Source organism: Salvelinus sp. IW2-2015, unplaced genomic scaffold, assembly GCF_002910315.2.
Source record: "Salvelinus sp. IW2-2015 unplaced genomic scaffold, ASM291031v2 Un_scaffold2677, whole genome shotgun sequence".
Taxonomy (NCBI): Eukaryota; Metazoa; Chordata; class Actinopteri; order Salmoniformes; family Salmonidae; genus Salvelinus; species Salvelinus sp. IW2-2015.
Genome location: NW_019943983.1, coordinates 7,821 through 25,978, shown reverse-complemented (window position 1 = coordinate 25,978; position 18,158 = coordinate 7,821). Strand labels below are relative to the sequence as shown.

At 43.3% G+C, this 18,158-nt stretch overlaps 1 protein-coding gene across 1 annotated transcript in view; it reads left to right on the top strand.

The window, feature by feature from the left end:
* LOC112074543 (platelet-derived growth factor D) overlaps positions 1-13,246 on the top strand; it is a gene marked incomplete at its 3' end in the record, with an annotated part of 71,633 nt that extends 58,387 nt beyond the window's left edge. The window contains exons 2-3 of the mRNA XM_024141699.1: positions 12,392-12,581; positions 13,069-13,246. Coding sequence (XP_023997467.1) covers positions 12,392-12,581; positions 13,069-13,246 — 368 coding nt within the window. The remainder of the gene's footprint in view (positions 1-12,391; positions 12,582-13,068) is intronic.
* Between the last annotated feature and the right edge of the window lie 4,912 nt (positions 13,247-18,158).

The following is an 18,158-nucleotide window of genomic DNA, read 5'->3' as shown; positions in this document are numbered from 1 at the left end:
ACCCCATCATGAGACATCTGTCTTCATCAATGAAACAGATTAACTGTTGAGTTTTCAATTATTTTTAACTACTTGACGATTTATTGAAAAACATTTTTTATTTATAAAAATGTACATTATTTCAAAGTCAATTATCTAAAAATGCTTACTCAGATTTATTTTGTTCATATATGATGCTTTAGACCCTATTGTACATAATCTGAGGCGTTTGTGTTGTGCCTGCCATCGGTTGAGACACAGCATACTCTTGAATACAGGGTGGATGTCATGTTTTGGCTGATAAATGTAAATTCTTAAAACCACAAGCTTACCTTGACTCCAAGTCAAATTTTTATCACATACACATTGTTAGCAGATGTTAATGCGAGTGTAGCGAAATGCTTGTGCTTCTAGTTCCAACAATGCAGTAATAACCAACGMGTAATCTAACCTAACAACAACTAACTTATACACACAAGTGTAAAGGGATGAAGAATATGTACATAAAAATATATGAATGAGTGACGGTACAGAACGGCATAGGCAAGATGCATTAGATGGTATAGAGAACAGTATATACATATGAGATGAGTAATGTAGGGTATGTAAACATAAGTGGCATTGTTTAAAGTGGCTAGTGATAAATTTTTCCAACAATTTTTCCATTATTAAAGTGGCTGGAGTTGAGTCAGTATGTTGGCAGCAGCCACTCAATGTTAGTGGTGGCTGTTTAACAGTCTGATGGCCTTGAGATAGAAGCTGTTTTTCAGTCTCTCGGTCCCAGCTTTGATGCACCTGTACTGACCTCGCCTTCTGGATGATAGCGAGGTGAACAGGCAGTGGCTCGGGTGGTTGTTGTCCTTGATGATCTTGATGGCCTTCCTGTGACATCGGGTGGTGTAGGTGTCCTGGAGGGCAGGTAGTTTGCCCCCAGTGATGCGTTGTGCAGACCTCACTACCCTCTGGAGAGCCTTACGGTTGTGGGCGGAGCAGTTGCCATACCAGGCGGTGATACAGCCCGACAGGATGCTCTCGATTGTGCATCTGTAAAAGTTTGAGTGCTTTTGGTGACAAGCCGAATTTCTTCAGCCTCCTGAGGTTGAAGAGGTGTTGTTGCGCCTTCTTCACCATGCTGTCTGTGTGGGTGGACCATTTCAGTTTGTCCGTGATGTGTACGCCGAGGAACTTAACTTACTACCCTCTCCACTACTGTCCCGTCGATGTGGATAGGGGGGTGCTCCCTCTGCTGTTTCCTGAAGTCCACGATCATCTCCTTTGTTTTGTTGACGTTGAGTGTGAGGTTATTTTCCTGACACCACACTCCGAGGGCCCTCACCTCCTCCCTGTAGGCCGTCTCGTCGTTGTTGGTAATCAAGCCTACCACTGTAGTGTCATCTGCAAACTTGATGATTCAGTTGGAGGCGTGCATGGCCACGCAGTCATGGGTGTACAGGAGAGGGCTCAGAACGCACCCTTGTGGGGCCCCAGTGTTGAGGATCAGCGGAGTGGAGATGTTGTTACCTACCCTCACCACCTGGGGGCGGCCCGTCAGGAAGTCCAGTACCCAGTTGCAGCTTGATGACGAGTTTGGAGGGTACTATGGTGTTAAATGCTGAGCTGTAGTCAATGAACAGCATTCTCACATAGGTATTCCTCTTGTCCAGATGGGTTAGGGCAGTGTGCAGTGTGGTTGCGATTGCGTTGTCTGTGGACCTATTGGGGAGGGTCTAGGGTGTCAGGTAGGGTGGAGGTGATATGRTCCTTGACTAGTCTCTCAAAGCACTTCATGATGACGGAAGTGAGCGCTACGGGGCGGTAGTCGTTTAGCTCAGTTACCTTAGCTTTCTTGGGAACAGGAACAATGGTGGCCCTCTTGAAGCATGTGGCAACAGCAGACTGGGATAAGGATTGATTGAATATGTCCGTAAACAATTCGACGGCTCAGACACGAGGTATGTGGCAGGGTCTCCAGTCAATCACGTTTGCCGCAGTGCGACTTGTAAGATTTCTGGTGTTGGACAGCCGTAGCGAGTTAGCTAACAAAGCATCCCTCTCTGTTTTGAGCTGTTTGAGTAGGCTAAACTATACTGAACAAAAATATGAACGTAACATGCAACAATTTTCAAAATGTTTACAGAGTTACAGTTCATGTAACGAAATCAGTCAATTGAAATAAATTCCTTAGGCTCTAATCTATGGATTTCACATGACTGGGAATATAGATATGCATCTGTTGATCACATATACCTTTACAAAAAAAGTTAGGGGTGTGGATCAGAAATCCAGTCAATATCTGGTCAAATCAAATTTCTTTATAAAGCCCTTCTTACATCAGCTGATATCTCAAAGTGCTGTACAGAAACCCAGCCTGAAACCCCAAACAGCAAGCAATGCAGGTGTAGAAGCACGGTGGCTAGGAAAAACTCTCTAGAAAGGCCAGAACCTAGGAAGAAACCTGGTGTGACTGACCACCAAATCTGGTGTGACCACCATTTGCCTCATGCAGTGCGTGAGACAAATGGTTGATCAGGCTGTGGCCTGTGGAATGTTGTCCCGCTCCTCTTCCATGGCAGTGTGAAGTTGCTGGATATTGGCAGGAACTGGAACACACTGTCGTACCCGTCGATCCAGAGCGTATGTAACATGCTCAATGGGTGATGTGTCTGGTTAGTATGCAGGCCATGGAAGAGCAGGGACATATTCAGCTTCCTGGAATTGTTTAAAGATCTTTGAGGCACGGGGCCGTACATTTTAATGCTGAAACATGAGGTGATGGCGGCGGATGAATGTCACGMCAATGTGCCTCAGGATCTCATCTCTGTGCATTCAAATTGCCATCAATAAAATGCAATTGTCCGTAGYTTATGCCAGCCCATACCATAACCCCAACGSCACCATGGGGCACACTGTTCACAACATTGACATCAGCAACCCGCTGGCCCACACAACGCCATACACGCGCCAAATTCTCTAAAACGACATTGGAGATCGCTTATGGTAGAGAAACTAACATTCAGTTATCTGGCAACAGCTCTGAGTGGGGCAGCGGTCTAAGGCACTGCATCGCAGTAGTAGAGGCATCACTACAGAAAATGTTAGATCCTGGGCTGTATCACAACTGGCCGTGACCGGGAGTCCCATAGGGCGGTGCACAATTGGCCCAGCATCATCTGGGTTAGGTTAGGGGAGGGTTTGGCCGAGGTAGGCCGTCATTATAAATAAGAATTTGTTCTTTACTGACTAACCTAGTTAAATAAAATAAACAATACTTAAAACAGCATGCCAATTGCACGCTCCCTCAAAATGTGAGACATCTGTGGCATTATGTTGTGTGACAAAACTGCACATTTTAGAGTGGCCTTTTGTCTCAGGCAAAGGTGCACCTGTGTAATGATCATGCTGTTTAATCAGCTTCTTGACATGCCACACCTGTCAGGTGGATGGATTATCTTGGCAAAGGAGAAATGCTCACTAACAGGAATGGGAACAAATTTGTGCACAAAAGTTGATGGAAAAATAAGCTTTTTGTGCATATGGCACATTTCTGGGATCTTTTATTTCATCTCATGAAACATGGGATCAACACTTTACATGTTGGGTTTATGTTTTTGTTCAGTGTAGCTAGCTGTATTCGCTAGCTGTATTCGCTAGCTGTATTCGCTAGCTAAGTGAACGTGAAAAAATGTCAACTAAAAATAGTTCAGTTGGAGTCATTAAAACTCATTATTCAACCACTCCACAAATATCTTGTTAACAAACTATAGTTTTGCCAAGTCGGTTAGGACATCTACTTTGTGCATAACACAAGTAATTTTTCCAACAAATGTTTACAGACAGATTTCACTTATAACTCACTGTATCACAATTCCAGTGGGTCAGAAGTTTACATACACTAAGTTGACTGTGCCTTTAAACAGCTTGGAAAATTCCCTTAAATTATGTCATAGCTTTAGAAGCTTGACATCATTTAGAAGCTTGACATCATGGGAAAATCAAAAGAAATCAGCCAAGACCTCAGAAAAATATTGTGGACCTCAACAAGTCTGGTTCATCCTTGGGAGCAATTTCCAAACGCCTGAACGATAGTATGCAACTATAAACACCATGGGACCACACAGCCGTCATGCCGTTCAGGAAGGAGACACGTTCTGTCTCCTATTGATTAACGTACTTTGGTGCGAAAAGTGCAAATCAATCCCAGAACAACAGCAAAGGCCCATGTGAAGATGCTGGAGGAAACAGGTACAAAAGTATTTATATTCACAGTAAACCGAGACCCATATTGACATAACCTAAAAGGCCGYTCAGCAAGGAAGAAGGCACTGCTCCAAACCYGCCATAAAAAAGCCAGACTAAGGTTTGCAACTGCACATGGGGACAAAGATCATACTTTTTGGAGAAATGTCCTCTGGTCTGTTGAAATAAAAATAGAACTGTTTGGCCATTGTTATGTTTGGAGGAAAAAGGGGGAGGCTTGCAAGCCAAAGAACACCATCCCAACCGTGAAGCACGGGGGTGGCAGCATCTAGTTGTGGGGGTGCTTTGCTGCAGGAGGGACTTGTGCACTTCACAAAATAGATGGCATCATGAGGTAGGAAAATGATGTGGATATATTGAAGCAACTTCTCAAGACATCAGTCAGGAAGTTAAAGCTTGGTCGCAAATGGGTCTTCCAAATGGACAATGACCCTAAGCATACTTCCAAAGCTGTGGCAAAATGGCTTTTAAGGACAACAAAGTAAAGTATTGGAGTGGCCATCACAAAGCCCTGACCTCAATCCTATAGAAAGTTTGTGGGCAAAACTGAAAAAGCATGTGCAAGCAAGGAGGCCTACAAACCTGACTCAGTTACACCAGCTCTGTCAGGAGGTTCTGGCCAATATTCACCCAACTTATTGTGGGAAGCTTGTGGAAGGCTACCTGAAACATTTGACCCAGGTTAAACAATTTAAATGCAATGCTACCAAATAGTAATTGAGTGTATGTGATCTTCTGACCCACTGGGATGTGATGAAAGAAATAAAAGCTTAAATAAATAATTATCTCTACTATTATCTGACTTTCACCATTCTTAACATAAAGTGGTGATCCTAACTGACCTAAGACAGGGAATTTCTACTAGGATTTATGTCAGGAATTGTGAAAATCTGAGTTTAAATGTATTTGGCTAAGGTCTATGTAAACTTCTGAATTCAACTGTAACTCTCTCTCTCACTTCTTCATTTTTTAAGAAATGTATTTGTTCGAAACTGTTCAACTACTGTCTTTCTCTCTCTGAGTCAACTCTCACCACACTTTATCCACTGCAGTTCAAGCTAGCTGTAGCTTATGCTTTCAGTACTAAGTTCATTCTCTGATCCTTTGATTGGGTGGAAAAATATATCAGTTCATGCTGCAAGACCCTTGATAGGTTGGAGGACGTCCTCCTGAAGTTGTCATAATTACTGTGTAAGTCTATGAAAGGGGTGAGAACCATTATTCTCCTAGGTTTTGTATTGAAGTCAATGTACTGTACCAAGGAGGACAGAAACTTGCTGTCCTCCGGCTACACAATGGTATTTTGTATTTTTGGTATTTGGTATTTTATTATGATCCCCATTGGTGCTACCCTACAGAGTGATGTTGAGGTTACTCAGACCTTCATTGCAAATACATTATTTGGTGATGTGAATATATTTAGTATAGTATATTTTCAGAACTTTTTTTAATGTTTCACTTTTTATTTTTATGAAATTCACTGAGGAGGATGGCCCTCTTCTGAGTAGCCTCCACTGCTGTCGTAAATTATTTTAACTTCACTGTATGGCATGCACACACGCGCACACACAAGCTGTCTGTCACTGTTTTAATGCAGTATAATTGTCCTGCTGACGGTGTTGTGTTGGTGTGATCGTCACTCGCAGCAGAAATAGATTCCAGGAAGCTGATAGAACATTACACCCTGCTGCTGGTAGGTGTGACGATCAGGTTCAGCAACACTACACACACACACACACACACGTAAGCATGTACGCACAAACCTACATAATGTGAGGGTTGTATAAGTGTCGGAAGTCAAATCTGTTTTAATGAAGTGTGATGTGTGTCTAATTGGAGCATTGTGACTCAGCCTGCTCTGTGGGATTATATCAGATCTATTGAGATCATGCCTTTTAGACCGTTTGTACAACCTTAATATTTACTAAATCTCTATGGTTCTGAAGACAACGCTGTTTTGTTATTCATAGTGTATTAAATATTTTGTACATTATTTCACATACATGGTGAACGAGCGCAGATACACACGCGAATACCGAACAAACAGACACACACAAACACACACATACCAGAGTTTCCGTTAGGAAAATGTGGTGCTGGACATTTTACCGGCAGCATTTTAATTTACCGGACATTTGAGAAATTGTCCGGACCCACATGCATTGGGTGCACAACCTGATTAGTGCGTCCACCCACAGTGCTCAGAAACACAGAAATCACATTTACATTATGGTCATTCATATTAACACAAYATCCAAGTCGAGGATGCAACAAGTAAAATTATTAGCCTATGTCAATCTACTATCCCCCATAGTAGAAAAGTGTACGTATTCTATTGGTCAGCTTGACATTCTGTGTGAGAAAGAAATAGCCCATTCCAAACAGACTCTGGGACAGTGGTGGGATGATACAGTAGATCCCAAATCTATACAACCAGTCGGCCTGGGCTACATCCCCCAAAAAATGAAAAGCCTTGAGGCTGTTGCATCAGATCAGCAAGTTTAGCTTAGAATGTTGTTTAACTGTTATTTATTCACGTTATAAACGCAACAATGCTCACGAGGCAGTAGCCTAGGCTGCGTGGGAATGTTCGTCCAATTAGTGTGAAAACAGTGTTGTCAAAAGCGCACCTCATGCCAGTTATTTCATGTGACAGAGATGAAAATATCCGTTCGAAATTTAGAAAGAGGGGAGATGTAATATGAAACAACTAGCATGGGTTGCTAATATGACTAGGATTGTGCCTTTGGCTACTAGACAAYGAAATAAAGTTGATACAGTATAAAATAATTGCCTCCACGGTCTGATTTTGGCTAGGCAATTAAGTATATGTTTTGAAAATGTATACTGCCTCCAGMTCATTGCAAAGTGGTGTGTGACGCGCTGATGGAGCCTGCCTTCAGTTGACTATGCATTTGCTGTTTGATATGCTGACATATTTTCCGCTCAAAGGCTCTGTATCTGTAGGCGCGTGATAAATAAGAGCCACAACGACTATACTGTACACGAGCGCCAATTTAATTCCACMAAATTATGCAAATTAACCTATAACCAATTTAATTCCACCAAATTATGCAAATTAACCTATAACCAATTTAATTCCACCAAATTATGCAAATTAACCAATTTAATTCCACTAAATTATGTAATTAACCTATAAACCGGACCAGTCGAATGTATTTCCATCAACTGGTATCCCCTTTAACGCATAGGCTAAAAAACATTATTTTGCAATGAGATTTTTTTTATTTTTTCATCTCCTGAACAAAACAAAAAAAGACAGCGATTAGGCCTATCGGCAAACGCACACACACACGCACGCACGCACACCCACACACAGGGACTGCGTGACCTGCTGGGCTGACTGAGCTCTATTTTCTGAGGTGTATGTGGTTTTAGTGGAGAGTTGCAGCATGCATAATGAGGTTTGGGCCTACACCCCTGGGTTATGAGTTTAGCAAACACAGCTGAGACAGGATGAGATGTCTCCCTCTCCTCTCTCGTTTATTCTCTTTCCTGTCCTCCTCCCCTATCCCTTCCTCCCTCCTGTCTTTTCATCTTGTCATGCATGTCATTTAGCAGTAACATTTGTTGTGAAAGCAGTGAGATCTCCCGTTTTTACCAATTCGACTTCAGATTTTGACGTTCTCCAAACGTCAAATTTCAAAGTGTTTWTGACACCGTGGGTTGCTCTTCCTGCTCTACATAATTCCGAATGGTTAAGGTTTTGGGAAAAAATCTATAAAATGAGTGTGTACCACTGGGATTGAACACGTGACCTTCGGATCCTGAGTCATGGGATTACTCCCATCCGTCAGCCCCGTCCACAACGCCCTAGTAATTCCCAAGCCTGCTTGATGGTCATTTCAAAAACAGTACAGTATGAAGATAGGCAGGAACTGCTTCTCCAATAGAAATCACAGATCACGCTTGTAGCCAATCTCATGGCGACATTGGATAGCCAGTCACATGCTCAGAAACACGTCATTGGGTCTAATGGTCATCTTGCGCCTAACTGCACATGTGCAGGCCTTCAAATCAAAGGCACTCCTTCTGTATAACGTTTTTTTTTTTACAAAAATAAAAAAWTTATCGGTTTGTCACTTTCACAAGATTGGAGTTAGAATAATAACATTTTCAACAACTTAAGACATTGGCTCGAATCTAGGTTGTTCCTTTTAGATTTAAAAAAAAATTAACAACTAAGGGAAGAATTCTTCACTTCTCTCATTGACTTCTCAATGAGAAGCCCCGGCCTGGTCTACTTGGTCTGTTTCGGAAGCATTCCCGGAAGTCTCGCAATGTTGCACATCTGGATTTAAAAACTCTGGTAATAGCGCTCACTGTTGCCCCTAGTGGACAGTTTTTAAGGCATTTCCCGACGTCCAATTTCGAAGTCAATCTTGAGTGATCTGGCTGGTGAGAGTGTCTAACGGCATTGTTCCACTCTGTTAATCAGCTGGGATGTCCGTTCAGTCGTGAAGGTGCTTACGCGTCAGGAACCATCAGCCAATGAGGTCACAGGGGATTGGTCCTGAGGGGCCGGAGCAGTAGGCCATGTTATGTGTGTAACAGTGCCTTGGATTCACTCTAGAACTCTAGGATTATTCTAAAAGTTAACAATCCCAATTTTGTTTAAATGTCCACACCCCTATTTAGAAACATTCCTGCTGTTGTCCTCTCTCTGCTGGCTCTTTGTCCTCTTTCTGCTGGCTCTTTGTCCTCTTTCTGCTGGCTCTTTGTCCTCTTTCTGCTGGCTCTTTAGTCCTCTTCTGCTGGCTCTTTGTCCTCTCTCTGCTGGCTCTTTGTCCTCTTTCTGCTGGCTCTTTGTCCTCTTCTGCTGGCTCTTTGTCTCTTTCTGCTGGCTCTTTGTTCCTCTTTCTGCTGGCTCTTTTCCTCTCTCTGCTGGCTCTTTGTCCTCTTTCTGCTGCTCTTTTGTTCCTCTTTTCTGCTGCTCTTTGTCCTCTTTCTGCTGGCCTCTTTGTCCTCTTTCTTGCTGGCTCTTTGTCCTCTTTCTGCTTGGCTCTTTGTCTCTCTCTGCTGGCTCTTTGTCCTCTCTCTGCTGGCTCTTTGTCTCTCTCTGCTGGGCTTTGTCCTCTTTCCTGCTGGCTCTTTGTCCTCTTTCTGCTGGCTCTCTTTGTCCTCTCTCTGCTTGCTCTGTGGGAACCCCCAGACTCACTCTGCCACCTCTCATATTCACTTATTCTCTCTCTGCTCTTCCCTCGCTCCATTCCTCCCCTGCACAATCACTCGCTTCTCTGCTGCCACAGCAGCATGCCTTACAGAGCAGGAGAGTCATTTCTTTCTCTTTCTCCAGCTCTAACCCACTGTGTATTAAAACTGTCAGAAACACAGCAAGAGGTCAGCTTCCATTAGTCTGAAAAGGTCACGAGGCTCATGTTTTTCCATTTCTAATGCTGCCTATACTGGATCAGGTGGTACTAATGATCATATAGTACAGCTGTGTATGGTAGAGGATGAAAGGGTTTAGTGTACACACTACCGAGAGAGACAGAGCGACAGAGAGACAGACAGACAGACAGACAGACAGGGCCATACTGACTGTATCCTTGGATTAATTGGGTTTAAGGCCATTGATGATGTAACTTCTACTTTATATGTAAATGGTTTAATTTTAGAGTTGGATTGGCCACTCCATGCATCACTGCTCTCCTCCTCTTTCTGTGCTCTTTGTACGCACATGGCGTAATTAACATCACTATGGATACAGGCGCTACAGTACATCAGTTCACTCGCTAGGGAGAGAGACATGAGGAGGGAGAAATGGGGAGAGGGGGAGAGAAGTGTGTTTCTACAGAAACGGACATGGTTGTAGTTGTTTAGCGATCATGTGTGGTCGAGCAGATATTCAGTCTTTCCTCATTTGACGCCCCTCACTAACCCTGTGCCCCTGTATGAGTCATAATAACTACTTCCACTGGGTGAGAGAGATGGATTAATGTCCTGGGATTCAGTCACAGAGATTAGGATGAATATGATTAATGTCTGGGATTCAGTCACAGAGCATTAGGATGATATGATTCATGTCTGGGATTCAGTCACAGAGCATCAGGATGAATATGATTAATGTCCTGGGATTCAGTCACAGAGCATTAGGATGAATATGATTCATGTCCTGGGATTCAGTCACAGAGCATTAGGATGAATATGATTCATGTCCTGGGATTCAGTCACAGAGCATCAGGATGAATATGATTCATGTCCTGGGATTCAGTCATCAGAGCATCAGGATGAATATGATTCATGTCCTGGGATTCAGTCACAGAGCATCAGGATGAATATGATTCATGTCTGGGATTCAGTCACAGAGCATCAGGATGAATATGATTAATGTCCTGGGATTCAGTCACAGAGCATTAGGATGAAATATGATTCATGTCCTGGGATTCAGTCACAGAGCATCAGGATGAATATGATTAATGCCTGGGATTCAGTCACAGAGCATTAGGATGAATATGATTCGTCTGGGATCAGTCACAGAGCATCAGGATGAATATGATTCATGTCCTGGGTATCAGTCACAGAGCATCAGGATGAATATGATTCATGTCCTGGTATTCAGTCACAGACATTAGGATGAATATGATTCATGTCCTGGGATTCAGTCACAGGCATCAGGATGAATATTTCATAGTCCTGGATTCAGTCCAGAGCATCAGGATGAATATGATTAATGTCCTGGGATTCAGTCACAGAGCATTAGATGAATATGATTATGTCCTGGGATTCAGTCACAGAGCATCAGGATGAATAGTATTAATGTCCTGGGATTCAGTCACAGAGCATTAGGATGAATTTGATTATGTCCTGGATTCAGTCACAGAGCATTAGGATGAATATGATTAATGTCCTGGGATTCAGTCACAGAGCATCAGGATGAAATAGTATTAATGTCCTGGGATTCAGTCACAGAGCATCAGGATGAATATGATTCATGTCCTGGATCGTCAAGCATCAGATGCAGTGCACGAGCATCAGGATGAATGTATTAATGTCCTGGGATTCAGTCACAGAGCATCAGGATGAATATGATTTAATGTCCTGGGATTCAGTCACAGAGCATCAGGTGAATATGATTCATGTCCTGGATTCAGTCACAGAGCATCAGGATGAATATATTCATGTCCTGGGATTCAGTCACAGAGCATCAGGATGAATATGATTCATGTTCTGGATTCAGTCACAGAGCATCAGGATGAATATGATTCATGTCCTGGGATTCAGTCACAGAGCATCAGGATGGATATTGATCATGTCCTGGGATTCAGTCACAGAGCATCAGGATGAATATGATTCATATCCTGGGATTCAGTCACAGAGCATCAGGATGAATATGATTCATGTCCTGGGATTCAGTCACAGAGCATCAGGATGAATATGATTCATGTCCTGGGATTCAGTCACAGAGTCGAGATGAATATGATTCATTCCTGGGATTTCAGTCACAGAGCATCAGGATGAATAGTATTAATGTCCTGGATTCAGTCACAGAGCATCAGGATGAATATGATTCATGTCCGGGATTCAGTCACAGAGCATCAGGATGAAATATGATTCATGTCCTGGGATTCAGTCAAGAGCATCAGGCATGAATATGATTCATGTCCCCGGGGTTTCAGTCACAGAGCCATCGGAATGATAGTATTAATTCCTGGATCGAGTCACAGAGCATCAGGATGAATATGATTCATGTCCTGGGATTCAGTCACAGAGCATCAGGATGAATATTTAGGAATAGGAACTGTATTTATTGGAATAGTTTAGTTTATTGTTGATTTTGTTTCTCCAAGTCCTGCCTGTCTGCCTGTCTGCCTGTCTGCCTGTCTGCCTGTCTGCCTGTCTGTCTGTCTGTCTGTCTCTCTTTCTAACTTTGTCTCTAGCTCACTGTCTCTCTGTCTGTATCTCTGTCTGCCTGCCTCTCTGTCTGTCTGCCTTCCTGCCTCTCTGCCTTCCTACCTCTCTGTCTGTCTGCCTGCCTCTCTGCCTTCCTGCCTCTCTGTCTGCCTCTCTGTCTGTCTCCGTCTCTAACTCTCTGTAACTCTCTCTGAGTCCCTGTGTGTTTGTTGTATCCCAGAGAGTAAATTCACTAACCTATATCAGTTGTAACTGCTAACAGACAGCAATCACCTTACAGACTTGTACCGGAAAGAAGAGGTTGTCACGGTAACTTCAGCTGGGGGAGCCATCCAGAGCCCCCGCTTCCCGAACGCCTACCCCCGGAACCTGCAGTTGTCATGGAAACTACTGTCGCCCCACAACACCCGCATCGTCCTGGAGTTTGACTCCCACTTTGCGCTGGAGGAACCAGAGAACGAAGTCTGCAGGTGAGAGAGAGAGGAGAGGATAGAGAGGTAGAGAAAGATTGAAGCGCCAAGGAGAGAGAAAGTTGGCTGAGTTTGTAACAGATGAAAAGGGAGAGGGAGAAGGCTGGCATCCCTCTGATGGGGGTATCGACATCTACAGAGTCTAAAGAAAGGAGGAATGGATGAAAGAGGGAGGGAGGGATGGATGGATGAAGGTTGCCGCCTTTGCAGTAATGAAGAATATGTCCTTGAGGGTGAGAAGAGAGAATTGACTTTTAATCCCCAAACCAAAGGCAGCTGTCTTCGTAAGCACTTTAGACAAGAGAGAGAAACAGAGAAATTAGGAAAGTGAAAGATAAAGAGAAAAATAGGGAGAGGGAGGTGACTCTGGGCATTGGCTCTTCAACAATTAACCCTTTTCTAGTGAACAGTGATGATTAATTGATTGAATAATTAAATCCATTGATTGAGAGGTTAGTGACCCTCTTCTCTCCCACTTCCCTCCCAGGTATGACTTTGTGGAGGTGGAGGACATCTCAGAGACCAGTACAGTTATCTGGGGGAGATGGTGTGGTCAGAGAGTCCCCCCACGCCTCACCTCCAAAACCAACACCCTCAAAGTCACCTTCAAGTCAGATGACTTCTTCGTGGCCAAGCCTGGCTTCAAACTCCACTACTCTCTACTGGTGAGTGAACATCGGGATGTGACTGCATCTCATTCCACAAAGTTGGTGCTGAAACGTAAAGACCTAAGGCTGGTGTTATAACTGCCAATGAATCTCTTATGCCATCCTTATGACAGTCTAATGTAGTCTGTATGGCAGAGGGTTCAAGTACGGTGCTACCAAAATCCTTCCTGAGGTAACTAGCTGTCGGGATTAAGAGATGACTAAACCCATTAACGTCTGTTTCCTCTGTAAGACGTCTAACTTGACAAGAGGAGGGAGAGGTGGAGAGGCTGAGTATGTGCTCTTTAAAAAGCCCAGTCTGGATCAGAAGATTAGCTACGTCACAACATCAGTAGTTGAATAGTGGAGGAGGATTTAGATGTGTAGATGTTCCCTTGGCTTTCAGACACGTTATGACCACGAAAGAGACAGAGGTTTTTATTCCACCCTCTAAAGCATTTCACTATAAACACACATTATGCCATACCACTCTACACTCCTCTCCATTCTGAAAGATTCTAGAAGTGTCACTCACACACCTGGAGAGGTAGGCGTATACAGTCTATGCCAGTTATTATTCCTTCTCCACAGTGCATCGTCGTCTTCGTCCATGTTCTTTTTCATCCCTCTGCCCTTGTGTGTAGCTGAATACTGTGTGTGTCCTGGATTCGGTCCTATGTAGCAAAATCTGAAATTGTGTTATTTATTTTTTTACATTGGATAAAGGTAGAGACTCCGAGCTAGAAAATTGTATATTATACACTAAGGTTAACATTAGGCTATAACTAGCAATACAAATGGCTTTCTGRGATACGGATAATATTACTACACAGATCATACATCTAACATTAGCTAGTGAACCAGCCAGCTAACATTAGCTAGCTAGCTAACAGTACGCTTTAAATTGCAATGAAAACAACTTTCTGCCAAAATTAGAAATGTATAATATCTGAAAATGTAGGTAGGTTGAGTCTCTTACTCGTATACATGGATGAACGCTTCTCCCTCTCTGTCACGGATGCCACGGTTACCATTAGTTTGAAGATGTAATCCGGAGACAGGTGTTTTATACAACAGCCTTCTGGGTGTTCTCTTTTTGACCCCCTCTGCATTTTGCAATCAAACGGCAGAATGTTCTCCATCTCCTATCATACTCTGCTTCCACCGGGCATTCCACTGATTTCAAACTTCTTCCATGACAACAGCACAGTTGATCGCTGTTTCAAGAAACTCTACAATGTCTGGTTCAATRACAATGTTTTTACCTAAATTAGGGATTTCCTTGTCGTCTGATTGGTCAGATAGAGATAACAAGGCCCAATCGTTCTTCAGAAAGTGGAGAGCATTAGCAACACTTTTGCAGTTCTTTGAAATATCTTGGGGGAAAAAGTTGAGTTAGAAAGGATTACCGACACATGCTGAGCAGCTCATGTTATACAGAAGCACGCTACATGGCAGACCAATCAGAACTCATCTCTCTGCATGTCCAGCCCATCCATTATCTCAGCCAATCATGGCTAGCGGGGAAGGTCTTTTTCTGTGGCTAAACCAACTAGGCTGGTAATAAAATAAAAATGTATCTTGGTATTTACAGATGGCATACGCGTTTGTAAAGAAACATGAAGGTTTACATGTTCCAGAAGGCATTTCTGCCCCCAAAAAATGCATTTTGATWAAAAAAATACATGTTTACGTTCAAACGGCCTCTCCTGTGAAGCAGTGACGTGCGACATACGCCTAGTTTCCTGAAACGAGTCACCAGTTACACCCTGTGTGTACGTGTTTGGTTGTGATTGTGTGAAACAAACACATTTCCCAGAAAGGGAAGCTGCCATTAGATTGGCCTCCCAGTACACACACACTTACCCAGACAGGGAAGCTGCCGTTAGATTGGCCTCCCAGTACACACACTTACCCAGACAGGGAAGCTGCCATTAGATTGGCCTCCCAGTACACACACACTTACCCAGACAGGGAAGCTGCCATTAGATTGGCCTCCCAGTACACACACACACTTACCCAGACAGGGAAGCTGCCATTAGATTGGCCTCCCAGTANACCCAGACAGGGAAGCTGCCATTAGATTGGCCTCCCAGTACACACACACACTTACCCAGACAGGGAAGCTGCCGTTAGATTGGCCTCCCAGTACACACACACACTTACCCACACAGGGAACCTGCCGTTAGATTGGCCTCCCAGTACCCTGACACTTACCCACACAGGGAACCTGCCGTTAGATTGGCCTCCCAGTACCCTGACACTTACCCCTCCACCACCTCTAGGGCTGTGAGAGGCTTCATTTAACAGCTCTAATTTGTTCTGCCCTGTTGTATAGATAAGATGGAGGGAGGAGGAGAGGAAGAGAGGGAAGGTAGAGAACAGGTGTCTCAGATCCTATCATGCTGACAGCTCCTTCAAAACAGAGAGAGGTGAGGAGAGCGAGCGAGTGGGAGGGGAGATAAAAACAATTACAGAGATGGAGAGAAACACAATGTAGAGTGTGAGTCTAGTTCCTGTTTGTACTATCAGTCATTCGTCTACACAACCAAAAAAATCAACCATTACACAACCACAATACAACCATTACACAACCAAAAAAACAACTATAACACAACCATAGCACAACCACAATATGATAAAATAACATATAGTTTATTAGTCCATATGTGATGGAAATGGGTGTTGAGCTTTAACCCGACCCCTCCGACACACACAGCAACACGGTGTAACATGACCATGGCTCTGACTGCTGTAGTGCTGTTCTGAATCTCCTTAACAAAAGGAATCCTCTAGAACATGTATTCCCAAACTGGGGTATGTGAACCCCCAGGGGTATGCGCAATGCCATCGGGGTACACCAAATAAAAATGTGATTATTATTATTTTATTTTTGTCATTTTATTTACTACTTTTTTTTTCATATTTTCAAACAGTACATTTATATTTTCCAACGGGGCTACACATTTGGGTGAAGTTTTTTTTTCTTGCCTGAGTAGCCTCGTTTCACTGCCAAAAATAAAATTAAACCATCTAGTGTTCAGCGAAATAACACAATGTCAAATACAGGTAGCCTAGTCAAATAATTAACATCCAATCACATTAACCGTTACTCTCCCGCGGGAATTCCACTCACGGTCCGTATGTAGCCAAACGTAGCTGCTGCTCATGTTGGTATCTGTACTGGRGGAGCAAAAGCCATGACAGGGAGAGATAGTGGAGTGGTAACGTGGACACTACAGTGAAAATGGTTAACTTTGTTAAAGCAAGGCCCCTGAACTCTCGTGTATTTTCTGCGCTATGCAATGATATGGGCAGCGACCATGTAACGCTTTTACAACATACAGAAGTGCGTTGGTTATCAAGGGGCAAAGTATTGACACGTTTTTWAAAATTGAGAGACAAGCTTAAAGTTTGCTTTGCTGACCATMATTTTCACTTGTCTGACCGCTTGCATGATGAGTTTCTCACACGACTGGCCTATCTGGGTGATGTTTCTTCTCGCCTGAACAACTATATTCAATGTGCGGGACAAAATGGAGACTATGATTATGAAGTTGGAGCTCTTCTCTGTCTGCATTAACAAGGACAACACACAAATCATTGTATCATTTGTGTTGTGTGCAAATGAACTCAAGCTTACGGACAATGTCAAATATGATATAGTGAGGGAGTTGGGTGCACAATTACGCAGGTACTTTCCCGAAATGGATGACACAAACAACTGGATTCGTTATCCCTTTCATGCCCTGCCTCCAGTCCACTTACCCATATCTGAACAAGAGAGCCTCGTTGAAATTGCAACAAGCGGTTCTGTGAAAATTGAATTTAATCAGAAGCCACTGCTAGAAACCATCAAAGTAGACKGTGCCTTGGCAAATCGCGCTGTTAAGACACTGATGCCCTTTGCAACCACGTACCTACGTGAGAGTGGATTCTCGGCCCTCACTAGCATGAAAACTAAATACAGGCACAGACTGTGTGTGGAAAATGATTTAAAACGGAGACTCTCTCTTATGTGCATCCTTTCAAGCACACCCTCCTCATTAACCTGTGGTGAGTTATTCACAGTTTTCGATGAACAAATAAGGTTTTATATGTAAGATGCGTAAATCAAGAGCAAAATCATTGATTATTATATTATTATTTGTGCCCTGGTCCTATAAGAGCTCTTTGTCACTTCCCACGAGCCGGGTTGTGACAACTCAAACTCATTCTTATGTTTAATAAATGTATCGTGTGTGGCAGGCTTATAATGATGGCAAAAAAACAATATTTGAGAGTCCGCTGACCCTGGTGCTAGAGGGGTTACACAGCTGGAGGTTGAATATTTGAAGGGGTACGGGACTATAAAAAGTTTGGGAACCAGTGATTCAGGCTTAGTGGAAAACTGAGGTTTTCCCATAAATACATCAGTAGATATTCCCTGTGGCAAAACAACACCAAAAGCATCTTAATCTCCTCTAGAAATAACATGTCTGAGAGGAGGATTACAGACATATTATCAGTAGCAGGTGCATGTAAACATACTAAAGAAACACAAGTCAATAATGGCAATATACCTTATTATGGCAATATCTGTTGTTTTATAGTTTGTTTCACCCCGAAAGCAYCGCGTCCCAAACCCTTCTTACCCTTTGACCATCTGAAACCTTTTCTACCCAGAAGGACCTAGTCTGCCACGACTCTCCAGCTACCATTTAGGAAGATGTGGCTTTATGTCCCTGTTGGTTTACTCTCTAATGGCACTGTAAACTGTTCTTCCTATTAAAAGTCCCAGGTGTGTGTAAGCGCATGTGGCCTTAACCCAGCTGTCCCTGCGTTCTCCTTCTGAAGCACAGAACTGTGGGACAGTTTACTGAATCTGACTGCCTAATAAGGTCAGATGCTCACTCTGATACACATTTGGGGCTGCTGCAGTGGCCACACA